This window comes from Panulirus ornatus, chromosome 47 (genome assembly GCF_036320965.1).
Source record: "Panulirus ornatus isolate Po-2019 chromosome 47, ASM3632096v1, whole genome shotgun sequence".
Taxonomy (NCBI): Eukaryota; Metazoa; Arthropoda; class Malacostraca; order Decapoda; family Palinuridae; genus Panulirus; species Panulirus ornatus.
In genome coordinates this window covers 19,977,678-19,996,389 of record NC_092270.1, presented here as the reverse complement: position 1 = coordinate 19,996,389, position 18,712 = coordinate 19,977,678, and the positions used below count along the sequence as shown (strand labels likewise).

The following is an 18,712-nucleotide window of genomic DNA, read 5'->3' as shown; positions in this document are numbered from 1 at the left end:
TTCACGCCGCCAGACTTTAAAGAGTACGACCAACCACATGAAAGTAACTGAACATTTCGCACTACTAGAAATATGTAAGCCGCAAGACGCTACAGAGCGTAGGGTGGGAGAGGTGGGTATGTGAAAGCTCCCTTCTAGCAGAGGTGATTTGCTTCATAAAATTCGAAGCACATTTCAACTGACCTACGGTAAGTCTCATGTACTTCATTAATTTTACATCAGCAAATCACACCTCTGCTAGAGGTTGCTTTCCCATGAGGTTTTGAAGCCATGTGGATGTCGTACTGTAGACATGTAGAGAGGAGAAATGATACAAGCAGTAACCAACTGCAATATAGTAAGAAATTTACATAGCCACGGACCAGCTGACAAGAGACAACATCTCCTATGCAAACAAAATGAACAGACTATTGAAGGGCAGCATCTTGGAAAGGATTGTGACTCCGGACAATCTCCTTGTCATAAAACTTGGCAAAAGTGGCAGCCCTGGACCATCCAGCCCTTGCCATGATGTGTCAAATCGGTAGAGCCATGGCTTTGGCTTTCGATGCAGCTGCAGGCCGAACACTGCCCGCTGAATACTGGCTGGAGTCTATGCCCGACAGAGAAAGCACTGTTCGAATCCACCTTGCAACAGTGTCCCTCGTTACATGGTTGTGGGGCTTGATAAAACTTAGGAGTAACTTCCCATTCTCCTGATGTGCAGAATTTCTGAACTCCTCTGTCCGAGCAATATACATTTTCAGAGTTTCACACACACACAATCTAATGTCAGTAGAATATGCTTTAAAGGACACAAACCGCACATTGAACTTTGGCCTGCACTGTTTAATAGTTTCTCCTAACCAAACACAAACAGAAGCCTGCCCAAAACTAATATTCTTCAGCAACAAACAATGCAAAGGTTGTATTCTGGCAGCCTGCATAAGTGCCATCAACATCACAAGCTTCAGTGTTAAATCCTTTAAAGAGAGGCAGGACAAAGGATCCATGGCATGCAGATGCTGTAGCACCTGCTGAACATCCCAAGTTCTTGTGTACCTAGGGACAGACGGCCACAAGTTAAAAACTCCCTTTAAGAACCTGGTGACAAGAGGATGGCTGCCTGCACTGCAACTATCCACAGTAATCCCCAGGGAGGAGAGTGCACCCCTGGCAGTGTTGATTGAAGTATAAGTAACACCTCTGTGGAAAGTGACAGACAGAAAATTCGCAATATTAGTTACAGTGGGAGCAAAGGGATCGATGTTCCGGCTACCACAAAACTGTAACCACCCGTTAATATTTGGCTGGTACTGCCTCGCAGTCGCAGGTCTCCAGGAGGCAAGGATGATGTCCATACCTGCCTGAGAAATGCCCCTGTCTCGCAGACGTTGCCGGATAAGAGGCAAGCCATCAGTCGGGTGTGTCGGAGAATGGGGTGTTCCTCCTCCGCCGATGGGTGACGCAAGACGTGTGCCCCCCTCGGAATCAGCCGTGGTTCCTTGACCAGCAAAGTGAGTAGAGTCCCCATCCAGGGCTGGGACGGCCAGAGAGGCAATACCATCCACCCCTTCTCTGACTCTGCTCGAATTTTCTGTAGGCACCTGGCAATCAGCGCAAAGGGTGGGAAAAGGTAGAGTAGTTCAAACTGATGCCAGCAGATACAAAAGGCATCAAAATGTTCTGCATCTGGGTCAGGTTTCCAGGAGCAGAAACGAGTCACTTGAGCATTCAGTCTAGAAGCAAAGAGATCAATGCTCGGAACCCCAAATACTTCAGAGAGGGCCCTAAAGAGTTCTTCATTCAATTTCCACTCATGCCTGTCATTGAATGTCCGAGATGCAGCGTCTGCCATGAGATTGACTTTACCCGGTACATGAGAGCAGGTAAGCCAGATATCATTCACCGCACACCACTCCCAAAGGTTACGGCAAATGTCATTACACAGTGAGGACCGTGTGCCGCCCATTTCATTGACATAGGTCACCGCCGTCGTGTTATCACAAAACACCCGAACATGTCGTCCTTTGAGAAGAGATGTAAATGAGCGCACTACCAGGGAGATGGCTTTGAGTTCCTCTGCATTAATGTGCAAGGCAGATTCTGATAATGACCATCTCCCATTAACTTTTTGTTGATTGAGGTGGCCACCCCAACCTAAATTTGATGCATCAGTATACAGATCCAATTCTGTACCCTTCCAAAAAATATGTCTGGTTTGCAATGCAATGTGAGATACCCACCAAATCAAGTCCAATCTCATCTCATGAGTGACCACCATCCACTTGTCAGAGTTACCTTTTGTGACTTAACATAGCTATCTTAGCACATTCTAACCGCCTGTAATGCAGTTTCCCCATCTCTGCTGCTGGAACGGCTGCAACTATTAGCCCAACAACTCTGGCCACATTCCGAATTTTGGCTCTGTCACTATGTAACAATTCCTCACAGCATTGTAGTATCCTGTGTATCCTACGATCAGGTAATGTTACTGTCATAGTCTCAGAATCTATAATGTTCCCCAAATACTCCAAGTGCTTGGTGGGGACCAAGACAGATTTGCTTTCGTTAACACAGAAACCTAACTTCTTGAGCAAGTCAACAGTGGCACGCACACTCTCACAACATCCATCTAAAGTGCAGTGACAAATAAGAGTATCATCAATGAAACTCATGATGATATGTCCCTTCTCTCTAAGTACAGCAAAAACAGGTTTCATTAATTTAGTGAACAGACGGGGACCATCCACAACCCCATTAGAGAGACATGTGAATTGATAAATTTTTCCTTGCCACTTGAAACACAGAAAGCGTTGTTGCTCCTCAGCTATCTTAACAGAATAATAGGCGTGCCGCAAATCGCCAGAGGCCATGAAGACACCGCTGTTAACAAGACGAACTGCCTGCTCAAAATTTTCCATCTTGAAGTGTTTGTACTTTAAAAATTTATTAAATTTTTCCAGGTTAAGGATCATCCTAAACCCACCATCCTTCTTCCGTCTTAAGAAAATAGGGGAAAGAATCTGCCCCTCCTGTCTCTGGGTTTCCTTGATAACCTCCAGACTCAAAAGCTGTACAATTTCCTGCCAAATAATTTCCTTTTCTTCGACATGAGATGTTTGAGGACAATATGTGGTGTGAGGTGGTTTGATTGAGTAAATACTGTAAGGGTGAGAGAGATGTGTGGAAATAAAAAGTGTGGTTGAGAGAGCAGAAGAGGGTGCTTTGAAATGGTTTGGTCACATGGAGAGAATGAGTGGGGAAAGATTGACCAAGAGGATATATGTGTCAGAGGTGGAGGGAACGAGGAGAAGGGGGAGACCAAATTGGAGGTGGAAAGATGGAGTGAAAAAGATTTTGAGTGATCGGGGCCTGAACATGCAGGAGGGTGAAAGGCGTGCAAGGAATAGAGTGAATTGGAATGATGTGGTATACCGGGGCGACGTGCTGTCAATGGATTGAACCAGGGCATGTGAAGCTTCTGGGGTAAACCATGGAAAGTGTGTGGGGTCTGGATGTGGAAAGGGAGTTGTGGTTTCGGTGCATTTTACATGACAGCTAGAGACTGAGTGTGAACGAATGGGGTCTTTGGTGTCTTTCCTAGCGCTACCTCGCACACATGAGGGGGGAGGGGGTTGTTATTCCATATGTGGCGAGGTGGCGATGGGAACAAATAAAGGCAGACAGTATGAATTATGTACATGTGTATATATGTATATGTCTGTGTGTGTATATATATGTGTACATTGAGATGTATAGGTATGTATATTTGCATGTGTGGACGTGTATGTATATACATGTGTATGTGGGCGGGTTGGGCCATTCTTTCGTCTGTTTCCTTGCGCTACCTCGCTAACGCGGGAGACAGCGACAAAGCAAAATAAATAATAAATAAATAAAATAAATAAAGACATACTCAACTTCTTCAGCAAATAAAGGACCAATGTTAGCAACATCAATATCTAAATGGCAATGCTCAACAATTATCTAAAATATTTGGATCACTAGTAATAGCATGCCACTCATGTACAAAATAGTGAAGAGTCTGCCAGCTTGAAAAGGATGACTCACCTCAGTAACTGCCGGGGATGGTGACCCCAGCCTCGGGAGTCTTTTGACTCAGGACCCTGCTGTTAGAAGGACTGCTGGTGCTCACTCCAGGGACCATGCGTGCCTTGGCCATATGGATGAACCCTGGCCATAAAACCCCTGTGAGAAGGACTGCTGGTGGTCACTCCAGGGGACCATGCGTGCGTTGGCCATATGGATGAACCCTGGCCATAAGACCCCTGTATGGCAGTCTCCCAGAAGAGCCCCTAAACTTGCCAGGGCCAAACTTCGAGGTAGAGAGCGGTTTCCTTGGAGCAATCTTACTCTCCTTAACTTTTCAGATCCCTCAATGTGCTTGGCTGAGAGTGAGACATCATCATCCCCAAACAGAAGACCGAGTCATGGGCACCTTGTCTGAACAGAGGTGAGCATACTTGTGGTTAATTTCGCGCTGGATGAGGAACCGGCGAGCCAGATTATATTCTTGTGATTAGCATGACCCAGGAGTGCCAGGGCGCCATTAAGCCTGTCCACTTCCTGGGCAACATCTGGTTGGCTAGTCTGGGCGATCTTGTCAAGCAGTATGAGTGACCTGGCTAGAAAGGCCAATTTTTACATTGGCGGCCGCCGTGGCGTCATCAGCCTCCCCGACTGGGGCCTAAGTTCCTTTTCTCCTTCAATTTCTCCACATCACCACGTAAAGCAGCCAAAGCGTCCATCACCATGTCCCAGGGCGGTGCAGATGCCTCATCCCGTGAGGTAGGAGGCAAGGAACGTGTGTGCTGGGAAGCAGAGTCACCGCCATCACCAGTGACGTGACCATGGGGCCTATTGTTACCGGCCCTGAAGAGCCTGCCGCTGAGAAGGGCTGCTCCTGGAGCTAGTCCTATGCGAGGTGCCTTTCCTCACATGCCTGACATGTTCAGAATCGCCGTCCTTACTCGACCTCCGTATGCCCGCGACATCCGACATGGCGGCGGCGATAGCAAGGCGGCGGTGCAGGTGCATCAACAAGGCACTTCTCTCCCCGCTCCTTAATGGATCACGGGTGGTGTTGCAGCCAGCCCCAAACTGGGTGACAGGCTGTAGCAAGGCCTTTCCGCTCCAGAGGGATCACGGAAGAAGGCTGCCAAGCTCGCAGCTGCAGAAAACCGCGTGGACGACGCGAAGGAAGCACAGCAACTGGTGGCGTGAAGCGGCAAAGCGACCTCTAGCAGAGGTGTGATTTGCTGACGTAAAATTCATTATACTTGATCACCATTTCCCGCTTCAGCGAGGTAACACCAGGAAACAGATGAAGAAAGGCCCATCTACACATGTATACATAAATGCCCATACATGCACATATACTTTCGTATACATATACCTAAGTAAACATGTACATATTCATACTTGATTGCCTTCATCCATTTCTGGTGCCACCTCGCCCCACAGGAAACAGCATTGCTACCACCTGCTTCAGCGGGGTAGCACCAGGAAAACAGACAAAATAAAAGGCCACATTCGTTCACATGTAGTCTCTGGCTGTCATGTGTAATGCACTGACACCACAGCTCCCTATCCACATCCAGGCTCCACAGAGCTTTCATTGGTTTATCCCAGACATTTCACATGCCCTGGTTCATTCCATGGACAGCACATCGACCATGGTATACCATATTATTCCAATTCACTTTTCCTTGCATGGCCTCTCACCCTCCTGTATGTTCAAGTCCCGATCGCTCAAAATCTCTTTCACTCCATCCTTCCACATCCATTTTGGTCTTCCACTTCTTTCCTTCACCTCTGACACATATCTTCTCTTTGTCAGTCTTTCCTCACTGATTCTCTCCACATGTTCAAACCATTTCAACACACCCTCTTCTGCTCTCCCAATGACACTTTTTATTTCCACACTTCTCTCTTACCCTTTCATTACTTACCCGATGAAACCACCTCACACCACATATTGTCCTCAAACATTAAATTTCCAACGCATCCATCCTCCTCCATACAATCCTAAGCCCATGCCTTGCAACCATATAATGCTGTTGGAACTACTTTTATATGAAGGAAAATTCCTTGACTATGAATGTTACATTTGGAAAAAAAAACTTTATATACACATTTCGAATATATTAATGGGAAGGTTTTCCTCTTCACATATTTTCTAAAATGTTCAGTTATGTAATCATGATGAGCTTTTACATGGGACACATGCACGGGTAACTTTCAATTAAATACTTGTGTTGGACACTGATTCATTTTCCTCAGATTTAAAAAAGGCTTTAATAGCACTATCTATCGATTTGTCTATATTTCTGATGCCCTTTCCCTTTGGAAACTCCCTCATAGGGGCGGCCAAAGCAAGTCTCCATAATTGTTGAAGCCCAGCACAATATAGTTATATTTTTTCCCCCCATTGTATCCCACATAAACAAGGTAATACTAGGAACAGATAAAGGAAGGCTACATCCTAACATCCATTCTCTAGTTGTCATATGCAGAGCTGCAAACCATTATGTTTTTACTGTATTTATTACGTTTTTTGAGATAAATATGGCAGTACAATTTTTTTTAGTAAAATACCTTTCTTGAAATTCTCATCTTTATGTTCATGTATTGTACATGTATTGTGTATGTAATATATGGGAAATTCACAGGGAGCACTGTTCAGTGTATGTGTATGTATGTTCTCATTGCACCCACAAGTACTAATGCAGTTTACAAAATACCAGTCAGATGTTGGTTGATTTCCGGCCACAAAATGTTGTATGGTCAGTCTTACTGTCCGATCATATCTTTAGCTTGTGTAACCAGGCTAGTCCTACTCCTAGGCCAGGCCCTCCTGAGGCTTCAAAAAGTTGTGCAAAATTATCATGTATAAAAGTGGCTAAGAAATTACTAGTTCTTTTCCATCTGTTGCTGTTCAAATTAGTAAAATTCAATTTACCAAGATTTTCTAGCAATGAGAGATGAAGGGCAACAACAAAAATTTTGCTAGAAAAATCAAATCCTCGGCACATGTTACATCATCACATGGTTATTTGGGCCTCACCCATTAATTAATGGGGATAAAATGAACTACTATGCATAAACCCGATTCATTCCTCCAAATTTCAGTGTGGCTAATATCTAACAAACCAGTGAAAATGTTCATATTACTATCACAAATGCCAAATAATGTGTATGTAAAACATATAAAAAGTGATATAATATGGGAAACCAATTAGGCAATGACCAATTCCTAATGGAAGAGTTTGAAGAGGTCAAAATATTACAGCTGTCTCCCATGTGGGAAAACGTGGTCCTCATGTTTTGGCTTGCTATTCTTTTCACATATTGTGCTATGCATCATTGAGTGAGTTGATGGTGAGCTGGAGAAGAATTAAGTCTCTGCATCATGTCACCACTTTCGGGTACAAAATAAAGCAGGAAGAAGCAGACTTTTCAGGTCGGAATACACCAAGAAGTGGCCCTGCATTGTGCAATCAAAAAAGGATGAATTTACCGCATGATGCCAAGTTTGTGCTTCAGATTTTAGCAGTGCATATAGAGATGGGAATGACTTTTAGACTAGATACTTTGTTGGTTTTAAAGTGAACAGTTGTCAACTATCTACATGTAGATAAATGAATGGGAGATAACAGCTTGAGCACTGGACATCACGATTTCCTGTATTATGTGTGGTTGTAAGTTTCATTTTGCAAATTTCCTTTTTTTCTTTCTTTAATCAAAATTCCTTATTTTTGCCAAGTGCATTGCTTTTGTTTTGTTTTTGTTTGATAAGGTTGGTAGCTCTGCATATGTAATGCATTGAAACCACATCTTCCTATCCACAACAAAGCCACACAGACCTTTCCATGGTTTATCCCAGGCACTTCACATGCCCCAGTATACCACATCATTCCAATTCACTCTATCCTTTGCATGCCTTTAATCCTCCTGCATGTTCAGGTCCCATCCTTCCATCTCTAAGTTGGTCCTCCTGTTCTCTTAGTTACCTCCACTTCTGACACATATATCCTCTTTGTCAACCTTTCCTCAATCATTCTCTCCATACATCTAACTAATTCCTGTACACCATTTTTAGCTCTCAACCACACTCTTTTTATCACCACACATCTCTCTTACCCTTTCATTACTTATTCAATGAAACCATCTCGTAGTATCCATTGTCCTTGAAACATTTCAATTTCAACACATCCATCCTCATCCTTACAACCCTATACATAACCTATGTGTCACATCCATAAAATATTGTTGGTACGACAAAAACTGTAAACATACCTATTTTTGCTTTCCCAGATGATGTTCTCTCCATGCATTCTTCAGCGCTCCCAGAACCTTCACTCCCTACCCCACTCTATGACTCGCTTCTGCTTTCGTGGTTCAGTTTGTTGCCATGTTCACTCCCAATTATTTAAGATACTTCACTTCCTCCAAGTTTTCTCCATTCGAACTTGTACCCCAACTAGCTTGACCCTCAACCCTGCTAAACCTAATAACCTTGCTTTTATTCACATTTACTCTCGACTATCTCCTTTCACACACCTTTCTAAAGTCAGTTACCAACTTCTCCAGTTTCTTTCTCAAATCTACCACCAGTGCTGTATCATCAGCAAAAAACAACTGATTCACTTCCTAGGCCCTCTCATTCCTCACAGACTGCATGCTTGCCCCTCTCTCCAAGACTTGCATTTACTTTCCTCACCACCCCATCCATAAGCAAATTAAGTAAATGGTGAATGCTACATGGTAGCCCTGCCTTTTAACAAAAATGTCATGAGCAATAGACAGAAGTATTAGATAGGAACTTTAGACAGGAGTGTTATATAGAAGTAGTAGGTGCGACCATTATGTGGAAGCACTAGGAGCAGTAGGTTGTAACATTAAACAGTAGTAACTGATAGGAACATTAGGTTGTAGCCTCTGATAACACTGCACAAGAATTGCCCTCTGCCAGTGGCCTGTTGAGGGTGATGCAATGAAGGTTAAGAAGCAGCACTGGAGTTCACAAGTTATGGAGACTCTTTTCCGATTGCCACCCCCTTGAGGGAGTTCCTGAAGGGACCGGGCATCAGAGATAAAGATAGAACCAACCTGCATAATTAAAATATCAGTTGTAAAGGACCCATGTTCCCACTAAATCAAAATAGGATTCTTATTCATGGGAGGAAATAGCTCACCAGCACTGTTGGTCCAAAAAATAAAAACTTCTCGACCAATGGCCTAGGGTCAATGACGTCTGCCGAGTGGAGGCTGTTGACAAGTTCGTGGTTGACCTGGACCAAGTCGTGCCACTAACTATGTATCAGGTGCTTATCAAAGAGTTAGAGGCATTTACCCCACCAGTACAACAGGGGGGTGAAAGGTTTCTAACCCCTGAAGGTCTGAAATTTTTCATGACTTGCTGGACAAACAACCCTGGAGAAAAAAAGTACAAACATTAATGTTAATTTTTTTTAACAGTTTTTTGTAATCACCTGAAATGGCTGTGATTTGGTCACATTTTTGTGTACACCAAGTCAGCCATCACTTTAAAAGAAATTGATTTAAAAATTTATTTGGATTTGCATCTAATGAAACCCAAGTAAATATTTGTGAATTTTCTATACAGAATATCTGATTGGACCTACTGCAGCCATACAGGTCTGATAATAATTAGATCACAAAATAACAAGCAGTTATTAGTTACTGGAATGGATTAAAGGTATACATATACTCCTGAGGAGGTACATATATTGATGTAGACTTTTACAAGTAACAACAGATACAGAACCCAGGTTTGAAAAGTGATCAAGTACATTGTAAAATGGCTGAAATTCATTTTCATTAAAAATGTACATGATATAGTTTCTAATAAAATGACCTCCATTACCATGGAATTGAACTCGTGATAATATTACAATAGTAGTTCACAACCCATCTGCAAATTTGTTGGTAAGTTTACAGAGGTAGAAACTAAACCATGTGATTTTCAATCAAAGCTCATCTAAGTACTTAAAGTTGAATTTGTGGAGAAGAAAAAAAAAGAATCATAAGGTGTGTAGCTTGAATGATGAAAAAAGAAGAAAAGGACTGACACAATACAAAAAGAATGAAATGTCTCAAAAAGACATTGTGTTTGCTAAATTATCAAGTACAGGGCTCATTGTGTACTGAACAGTGAGTTTTCTTCTTTTCTTTTTCTTTAAAAAAATTTCTTGCATGATCGTGAGTATACCTGAAGAAACCTAATATTTCAGTTGAACAATACTTTGTGCCAATGTCTATCACTTCTGCACTCCACTGCCAATATCTACTCGGATAATGAATGTCGCCTAGTTGAAAAAACCCACCATACAGTTGTGATAAGCACCCAACTTTCATCAGTATCATGCTTCCGCGGGAAGTAATTCCTGCTAATCTCAAAGCTTTCAACACACATGAAAGCTTAAGCAGTTTCACTATTTCCATTAGTTTCTTTGTATGCACAATAAGATGCAAAGAGAAAATACACAAGGATATATAGTCCTGTAAAAAGTGACAAAAGAATGCTCCACACAACTCAGATAATGTTTGCAAGTTATTTTTGCTTTAATCACAAATCAGCAACTTCAAATAAGACATCACAGACAGAAAGAACATAAACTTAAATTGGTTGGCTGTCTGGAGAGAAATTCTCTTCATGTTGATGGGCTGAGAGCTGTGCTATATATTTTTAAGTCCTGGAATAAATGTTTAAATGCCAAAACAAATACAGTAATTGTCTTTTATCACCTCATTATTTTTTCTAGAACATCAGAAATAAGTTGTCTGTCATAACCTATTAATATAAAATTCCTCTAAATTTAAGTTGTACATATCCAATTAAGCGTAACATGCAATGATACATATGAATATTTCAATTCAAACAAAGTCTTTAAACTTGTTTGATACATTTACAAACCCCTTGAATCAACACCACAAATATGTTTAAAGACACTACCAGTACTTTAATAATGGTTAGGAAAAATTAGCAGTAACTTCTATTTCAAACAGCTGAAAATATATAGAGGATGTCAAATACCTGCATAAGTGTATGTAGTTTTTTCAGTCCATCATACACGAAGGTAAACATACTTTTCCCTAAACACTAAACAGCTGCACTGTGCATGTACTGGCAGAACCAATCATCACCTAAAAAATGTAAACAGTTAAAAGTCAATATGGTTTATGTGACGCAATGAATTCTAATCACCGAGGAATCTAGCTATTCACATGGTATCTCTAAAGAAGCTTTACTTATAAAGTTAATTATTGATATCACTAAGTAACAACAACAGTAAGGCAAAAAATGAGCAAGTGATACACACATATTACATTCTGAAATATCTTTCTTCTACACATACAGTAGCTAAGATGAAAATTAGTCATAACACAGACATAACTGCTGAACATGGAGGTATTAAACAATATAAAATGTACATCCATAAGTTTCTGGGTTTCAAAAACGAAAGTAATATATAGCATACTGCGTTACTTTGACTACGTACATGATACTCTTGAGAAAAGTATTTGTTTCACCCACAATGAATGATTATATATGTAAAATGATCAGTAATAAATACCAAACATGGTGATGTAAAATAAAGAATTCAATCAATGTTTTCTAATTCCTGTGACAAAAAGTCAACATGCTCTTTAGTTACACAGGCAAAGATGAACATTAAAAAAAATTGATAATTACTTAAAATACACCATACAAATCTAAACAGCAATTAACTAGTGCAGACTCATCACAATAATACTGCAAGAAAATTCACATTTCATAATCCATTGTGCATCACATCATAGAAAACCATAATTCTGGTGTGTTCTAAGTTCAACAATATATAATGAATTCTACAAGCATTTTTGATGTTATGGGAAGCCTCAATAAAGCATTTTATATTCTAAATTTCATGAGGTCACAGTAGCTTCCATTCTGATTCCCTTTCATTTACTAGTTCAGTACTGTATAGTGCAATTACCCCAACAACCCCAAATACTTCCCCATCCCAAGTAATGCTAAAAAAAAAACCAGACAGCCTTAATATACAACATATATTGCAAACATCCCTGGGGATAGGGGAGAAAGAATACTTCCCACGTATTCCCTGCGTGTCGTAGAAGGCGACTAAAAGGGGAGGGAGCTGGGGGCTGGAAATCTTCCCCTCTCGTTTTTTTTTTTAATTTTCCAAAACAAGGAACAGAGAAGGGGGCCAGGTGAGGATATTCCCTCCAAGGCCCAGTCCTCTGTTCTTAACGCTACCTCGCTAACGCGGGAAATGGCGAATAGTTTGAAAGAAAAGAAAGATATTGCAAACACTCATTCATATCACCATTTACTCTCACAGAAGCACTCCTTTCACTTGAAAGGCTCTTTATAGCTTTTATTCTTTACAAACTTCAAAATTCCTTCACCAATGGTTGTATAATCTTCCATGTTTCTGCTATCGTTGTGCCATCCACATATTGTGACACCTCTGACTCTCAATCATTTTCATCACTTATATTTCTATGTCCACTCTAAATTTATCGATCAGATCATGCATCTGCTTTTAACACATGCTTTCTTCTTGACAACCCTAATGATATACCAAACTCTTGCAGCTTTTCTCATACAAAATATATTCGTTAATATGTCTCTAAATTCTCTAATATCAGTATATCTTCACACTTCCTGGAGAGTTCAAATAATTCATCACACTCATTATTCTGCTCATCATATTTTCCAAATATATTATTTTTTCCAAGACCCAAATGGCAAATGGTGTCCACTAATTTTTTTTTACATAGCAAAATACAGTCTGTATCTACAATTCCATATTAGATGTAGAGTTTGTGTTCATTCCAACAACATCTGAATGCCTGTTTGAGTACAGTTACATCGAAGACCTTACTCCAAAGGAGTCTACATTCCCTTGCAACAGCAAGTAGAGCAGCCTTGGACTGCAGGAGCCTTTAGAAAGGTCCTGGGCAACATCAGAACCCTTTCATATAAATTGGTCCTAAGGTAATTAATAATAAAAATCTTATATCTCCAGAGTGTAATACCACATGGCTCAAGATCATTTTCTAAACTAACTCTAATTTCTTGTTTTTCCCACCATACTCCCAACTCAAGAAACTGTTACATTCTTTGGCTTTCTAATTCCTGCCACAAGACATCCTCAAGATGAGCTTCCTCGTTTTGGAATTTGAACATAACACTATATACAAACACTTTGAGGTGGTATGGGCAAATGGAAAGAATGCAAGACATGGGGTTTACATGGGGAGTGTGTGATGGTATGATTAAGGAGGTTGGTGTGACAAGAAGACCAACTGTGACATGAAGAACTAGAAGATTACTGGAGGGAGAGAAATGGTGGAAGAATGCTTGGAATGGTGTATGCAAGGGAGGCACACAAGGACAGACATAAGTGGAGACTTTTGCCATGGCCACCCCATTGATGGGAGGTCCCGTAGGGAATGGGCATCAGAGATATGGATAGATAGTTAAACATTCGGTACATAATAATGCTGAAATCCTTCCACACAGATAGTAGGGAGCCGAAGCTTTCACATTTTCTAACTATAACAATCTAGTGCATACCATGATCCACTTTACGAATGTATCAGGCCATGAAAGCCACTCTCCCAACATACATTACTTGTTTTTCTACTATAATCCTTCAAATTGTATCCATAATATGTCAACCTTAATTGGCTCTCCTTATCACAATCTTGCAGAAGTATCTTTACTCACCAAAACTATTACTCATTTTATATTTAAAATAATTATGGCACTTTTGTAGCAATATCTGGGCTAAAATATGAAAATTCTTTTTTAAAATTTTCCATGGGAACATAATTGCCTCTCATCACACATTGCCAGGCATACAGCAGTAGGTACTGTTGTGAAAATGGAAGAAAATATCCTCTTTCTATCAAACTATCCCTGCTTCTACTCCAATGTTCAATCACTTTTGTTCTATTGGCATCAGCAAGGGACTAGAGTACCTGACCTGGAAGACTCTTCTTCCTTCAATGGTCACTCAATTTCGGATAGGATTTCCAACTGAGGTATACATAATATGGTTGAATTTAATGCCTCTGAAACATGCTTTCTTCCAATTTTTCTTTTCAAAATCCCCCAAAACTTTCACATTAGTGGCTCTATAATTCTGCCACTCAAAGATGTGTGATACCCCCATAACATGTATGCTATCTTAAAAACCCAGTGTTATACAGGTAGCAAAGTTTGTCTCTAAAAAATAGGAGTTTGGCTCTGATGCTGAAAATTCTTCTCATGAGCAGATTCTTTGATCATATGAAGGACTGATTCCTCCTAGAATGATGAACTGCTCTGACAAGAGGTGGTTTTAGCTTTGTGTTAATCCTTTAAAAGATTCAGTTCTCAAGCAATTGAACTCTCTCTCCCAATCTAACTTTAAAATCTGACCCACTTTTCATAACCTGCAATACTGATAGTTGCTTTAAAGCATTTGCAAATAGTAATACCAGGCAATACTAAATGTATGTCAATGTTTTAAATAATTAGTGTGTCCCAGATGGAAACTGAGATGTCTGTTTTCTTTCCTTGTAGCAGTGACTGAAATTCAATACCTCTTCATGTCCCTCCCACTGGTTAAAACCTCCCCTTTATTAATCTACTTTTATGGCTCTACTATTCTACCAATCAACACAGTATGACTGTTGGGAACCATTACATATATAACTAAGTCTGCTGCTTGAAAACTGTAAGTCTTTGTTATGTTGCTGAAGATTCTTCTCTTCTAAGGAGTTAGTTATTCAAAGGATTAACTACTTCACAGATCACTGCTTCTGATAAAAGGTGGTTCTAGTTCTATGTAAGTACTTAACTGAATCACATCTACAGTAATCTGACACCAGATCTAGTTTGACTTGAAAACTTTACGAACTTTCCCTATGCTGTGATGTTCATTCTTTTTTCCCCCTTCTATGGATATTACCTTAATATCTCTTACAGGGATATATATTTATTTATAAATAAATAAAAATATATCTCTTACACACAACCCGTTGCTTTTTATGCCTCTGCAAATAGTTGGACCAAACAATATTCAGCCAGCCACTGTGTTACATATTTAGTGTGTCTGTTTCTTTCTTAGTACCACTATGCCTAAAACTCTAATTAGTTTCCCATAAGCCACACTTTTAAAGGTCAGTCTCTATATCCTTTTTATATTTTCTCTTTCTATTTTCAAAACCTCTTAGATTGTTATTCTCCCTTTTTTATTGCCATTGCCTGTTTCTTTCATGATCTTAACCTCAGTGGAGGCTTCTGCCATGACTGGAACCTTTAACACAAGTACATACATCCAGTGAACGTGCATGAAGAATGAGGAAGGTAAATGCAAGGGTTTTAGAATGAGTGGCAAGTCTACAGTAAACTGGGGTTGGGATGACATAGGAGATGAATTGGTTACTTTTTGCAGAAGACATGACATTGGTAAATGTGTGTGGGAAATGAGAAATTTGAGAGTAAATGAAAACAAAAGGAGATGAGGTATAGCAGGAGGATGAGATAGTATGGTTTTAGTGCAAGTTCATGAAGGAAGTGAAGTGCTTTGGTACCAGAAAGTAGACATGACAGAGGTGAGTCACAGGGTGAAAAAAGAGGGATAAGTTCCAGAGTATATTAAGGAGCACAAGGAATGAGAATCAGTGTCTATCAGGTCAAAGATGGCTATAACTGAAGGTATTTTAGTTCCAAAAGTATTGTAGGATTTGTCTTGGTCTCCAAATCCAAATTCAAATGAATGGAAGAGGGTGGACATGCTGGGAAGGAAATGCTTGAGGACACTTTGTGATGTAAGGACTGTTGATCAAGTGGGGAATTACAGTCTATCTACCAACAAGTACTTATGACAAGATTTTGCCTTGGTGGCAGGGTTAGTGCACTGTACTCCCCACTTGATCTGCACGATGACAAAAAAAACATTTCTCTTGACTACCTTGGCTTGTTCCGTCACTAGTCTTGCCTGATGTATAGTGCTATTTTTCCATAGCTACTACTCTAGCACAGATTATCTAAACAAGGTACATCTAAGACATAGGTGTGTTATGACCGCATTATGAATAAGAAGCTGAACAGGGTATGACGAAATGGTTTGGACATGTGGAGACGATGAGTGAAGAGAGACTGACGTAGAGGATGATTTAAAAATCATAAATGGAGGGAACATAGGGAAGAGAGAGACCAAGGAGGTGGTGCAAGGATGGAATTAGAGAAGCTTCAGTTATTGAGATGTGAACACACAGGAAGGGGATAGGCATGAATGGAATATAAAGAACTGGATGATATGGTGTATAGAGTATGATGTGCTGTCAAGTGAGTAAACCAGTGCACATGAAGTAGCCAGAAGAAACCACAGAAAGGTCACCCAACATCACACTTGCAATTCACAAAAGATTAACCACCAAAAATCCTCAGATTCTATAGTGGGTCCCCCAGGGAGCAGTTCTTTCAACCTTTTTTGATCTTTTCCTATATAATCTGTCTCCTTCTGCAGACCATAGTGTGAAAGTACATCCTATACAGAAGACCTCACAATCACATTAAAGCACTCTGACAATATTCAAGCAAGAGCAAAGATACAACACTAATCATCTAATTACAACAATGCCAGACTCAAAACAGAATGCGTACAAACCCTGAAAGCCGTGAATCCAACTTGCACTCCCATAACTCTGAATATCTAACAACTTCGCCACTCTTGAATACCTCACAACTTCTCCTCACCAAATCTCCAGGCATGCTAGGTAACACATACTGCAAATGCCTAACATTCACTACCCACATCACAATCATCAAATAGTAGCCATAAACAAGCTAAATGCTCTACAAACACAGTGACACAGGTTTTGGCCAAGAAAAAGAATTCCTTAGTATCATATATAAACAATCCATCCACTTTACCCAAAACTATCCCTCACCTACCTGGTCACACCCAATCAAAGGCAAATATACCAAGGCTGCAAGCAAGGCAAAACAAAGCACTTAGCACAGTCACCAATTACCACAGCCTAATCATCACAGATATCTATCAACAACATAAAAAACAAAAACTCTCCCATTACAACCTTCCCTCGTCATACTTATCACTCAGGCCTTAGCATCAACAAATACTTTATAACCAACTACCAATGCTAAGAAACAAAAAGCTTACCCTTGCTTCATACTTCAGCAACCTATACTTACAGCTTCCCCCTCCCAAACAAACTCAACATCAAAACCTATCCACACTGTATTGAGTGAAACACTAAACAACCACCCTTACAATGCAGTCTTGAACTCCACTCCACTGAAACTACACTTCACAAGTATGTAACAGTTATTCTTTTTTGTCACGAGTGTTCTGGACCCCATCTATCTCTCCAACATCAGAAACACATGCTTCCCAAAATGCAACTTCCATACTGAAGACACTGACCATTTACTCCTCAGTTGTCTTACATGCACTCCACAAAGACATACTGTATGCACAAGATCACTGCACTTCTTGACCAGAGGTCCCACCCAGTGGTCATGACCAGATTCCTGAGTGCTGTGGAAGCCCCACAGAGAGAGATAGAGAGCTCTGGCCCTGAAACACAATGCACAAAGCATGTTCTCAAAGGCTTTCTTGATGTCAGATGATGCAAAATTCATTTCTGATATGTGTGTTGCTATAATGTCAAAGGTTATATACTCCAAAAATCTCTAGAAATGCACATCAAATACATCAATATTTAGCAACCTATATACAAACACATATACATTCAAAATACACACACATCTACATTACTGAAACCAATAACAAAGATGTTACCAAACAATATGTCTCTGCACCTATGCTGAATGCTACCTCCGAGTCAAGGTGGTTCATTCATTATGATCTGTCTTGATACAGTTCTTGCATGTACTTGTGCAATTCTTTTTTGAAAATTGTAAAGTGATCAAATATATTGTATAAATATAAAAGTTTTCTATGAGATAGCAAGTATGTGGGGTGATGAACTTCTTTGTACTTCCATCAGTCAGAATCTTTTACACATCTTCTTCATCTAAACAGCCCAATGTGTTCTATGGAATCCATCAGCTGAAAAATTGATATAAAAATAAGACACAAAACAAAGTCTAATATTAATATTTATAAGGGTATAAACATGAAATAGGAGAACCACAATATTTCTTCCATCTAGGAAATACATTATGGCACAAAGAGTGGAAGGAAATTTCAAAGTATGTATTTCACAGATAACTTTACAATCTACAATCTTTCTTTTTTTCATACATTTTTGCTATAGTTTTATGCTGTTCATGTAACATATAAGCAATGAACAAAAAAATTACAAAAATGGGGGTTAGATAAAAAGAAATTCACTAAGTGCCAGCAATTTGTAAGTCAAGATATCTTATCAACCATTCATCAGTTTTGTTCAGTCCTTACATTTTACATAAAAAAACACTCTCCTTCCAAACCCATATTCAATAATACAAATATTTCGTAACAATTCTTTCCCTAAATATCACCAATTTTAGGTAAACCAATACATTACATTTGTGTGCATATTGTGTGTGTGTGTTGTGTAAACCCAGGAGTATTTTTTTATTACATATTTGTACTCTACAGGGAGGGAGTATTACACTCATAGAGCCACATCTCTTGAACATTCTCTAATGCCA

The 18,712-nt window shown here is 40.0% G+C and overlaps 1 protein-coding gene across 2 annotated transcripts in view; it reads right to left on the bottom strand.

The window, feature by feature from the left end:
• Positions 1-11,351: 11,351 nt before the first annotated feature.
• Positions 11,352-18,712, bottom strand: part of LOC139763646 (uncharacterized) — a 46,340-nt gene continuing 38,979 nt past the window's right edge. For both annotated transcript variants that reach the window (XM_071689910.1, XM_071689909.1), the window contains one exon: positions 11,352-18,125. In XM_071689910.1, the coding sequence (XP_071546011.1) occupies positions 18,087-18,125 (39 nt within the window). In that variant the 3' untranslated portion in view covers positions 11,352-18,086. The remainder of the gene's footprint in view (positions 18,126-18,712) is intronic.